Below are 1,990 nucleotides of genomic sequence, written 5' to 3'. Positions count from 1 at the left end.
CACATCCCATCTCAACTGCCCTGGGCACAACTGGAGCCCATTTCCTCTTGTCCTGTCACTTAATAAAGGCCAGAAAGAGCCATACAGAGCAAGTATGTTCTTCTCCTTGAATGGGAAGCTTTCCAAGGAGCATGAGCCCCTCATGGTTCCTTAAGCCAAACCCTGGAGCTTCAGAGCTTCACAGAGACTTTTCAGGATGGATGTGGAGAGGGTGGGGGGGATGCATTAAAAAAAAAAAAAGATATTAAAAAAAGACCTAAAAAGCACTATTATAGTGAGCAGAACATTGCAAAGGAGATTGCTGCAAGCTGGCAGCGTTACCAGAAGTTGGGCCATTAGCCTGGTTGAGCTGCAAGCCATTTCCTGAGCTCCTGGGAATTTGCCAGACATGGAAAAGCACATTGAGGATGCAGTGATCACACACACGGCCCTTGTGCAGAGCCAGCAGCCTGAACCCCGGCTGGACTGACCCATGACTGCCAGGGTGGGATGGGATCCTGGAGGACAGAGCTGTGAAGCTTCCTTGCTATTTTCTGTCCGTGTCCCTCCTCTCCTGCCACCTCTTTCCCCGCACGCAGCCGGCCCACGGGAGAGGCACAGGGAGCTGGAGCACACGTGGGGGGAAGGAAAGGCACCACGGGTGACACGAGGCTGTGTTTTGGCCACGGCACAAGCCGAGCTCCCTTACCTGTGCACGAGCTGCAGGTTTTCCTGCTTGAGGCGGCTGTGCTGCTAGCCGTTCGCCGCCGTGTCCTTCTCCAGCTCTGTCACCCGCTTCTCCAGAAAGACCACCTGTGTGATGGGAGAGGGGAGGATCAGCTGCCCGGCCTTAAACCCAAATCTAAACATCAAGTGATGGAGCAACTCCCAGCACACCATGGTTCCTCGGTTTGTTGCACTGGTTGAGAGCTGGTCAGTCCTGACACAGCTCCTGGTATTATCCGTGTCCTGCTCATCACCACACAAGGCAGCTAGAGCTGCTGGAGCTGTCACTGGGGCTGGCTACTTAAAAAAGGGTGGTTGCCACTGGAACCAGGTAGCCACACCTTGATTTAAAACATCCTTTTCCACCCCGGACACTCAGGTTTTGATCTCTCCCACGTACCGATACAGGATGAAACACTTCACTCTTTCCTTTCTTCATCCCCTTCGGGATAAAATCCTCCATGGAGGTCTAGTGGGATCCCAGCTGGATCACCAGAGCTCTGCCACGTCCCAGTGCAGCCCCGAGGCTGGGGATAAGCACCCACTGCCCAGAACAGGACTGTAAGATCCGGGGTTCACAGCCACGTGTAAATAAAGTCACAGAGGAGGAAATAGTGCTGGTGGGGAAGGATGAGAGGTGAGTATTTCCTCCCTGTACCTCCACAGGGCTTATTTCAGCTTTATTTGTATTTTCATTCACTTTGAAGAGCAAACAGAGCCAGGAATGCTCCTCTACTTCCCACCCAAGGTGGTGGGAACTGCAGGAGGACAGAGTTCATGGTCCCAAAAAATCCCATTTCTACCTGTACAAGAACTTCCAAAGAGACGCAATGAGGAGCATGTCTGCAAACCCCAAAGCCATCGCTGTGGGGAGAAGGACAAGCAACGTGCAAGTGTGTGGGATAAAAAAACCCATGCAGTGATGCAAGGTCTTCCCCAGAAGCACACGTATGGTTTTCCAAGCCAGATGCCTTCAGGAATGTGAGTGTTTTATTCCATTTTCAGACTTGGAAAAATGTTGATTTTTAAAAAAAAATGTTTTTTAAAGGTCTTCTGTGTGTTATAATTCTAGCAGAGTGCAGCCACACACATACCTGTTTCTCTTCCACAGGCTGCTCTGTGCAGCTATTTGTGATCCCAGGATTAAAAAGCCATTTTCAAGGAGTTCTGGGAATGGAGCAAAGGCTTACACAAGCCACAACTCACCTGTCTGTACCTTTCCTGCTTTCCCATAGCTATTTTTAGCTAGGGGGGCTCAAACAAAAGCTTTCTTCTGCTCCTGCCC

The 1,990-nt window shown here is 50.8% G+C and overlaps 1 protein-coding gene across 1 annotated transcript in view; it reads right to left on the bottom strand.

Moving 5' to 3' along the window:
* The window catches only part of RAB11FIP3 (RAB11 family interacting protein 3), a 9,769-nt gene extending 8,890 nt beyond the window's left edge, over positions 1-879 (bottom strand). The window contains 1 exon segment of the mRNA XM_010172871.2: positions 689-879. Coding sequence (XP_010171173.2) covers positions 689-879 — 191 coding nt within the window.
* Positions 880-1,990: the final 1,111 nt, after the last annotated feature.

This window comes from Antrostomus carolinensis, unplaced genomic scaffold, assembly GCF_000700745.2.
Source record: "Antrostomus carolinensis isolate BGI_N321 unplaced genomic scaffold, ASM70074v2 scaffold41297, whole genome shotgun sequence".
NCBI classification, from domain to species: domain Eukaryota; kingdom Metazoa; phylum Chordata; class Aves; order Caprimulgiformes; family Caprimulgidae; genus Antrostomus; species Antrostomus carolinensis.
Note: the sequence above shows the minus strand (reverse complement) of the source record. Positions and strands in the feature narration are given on the sequence as shown.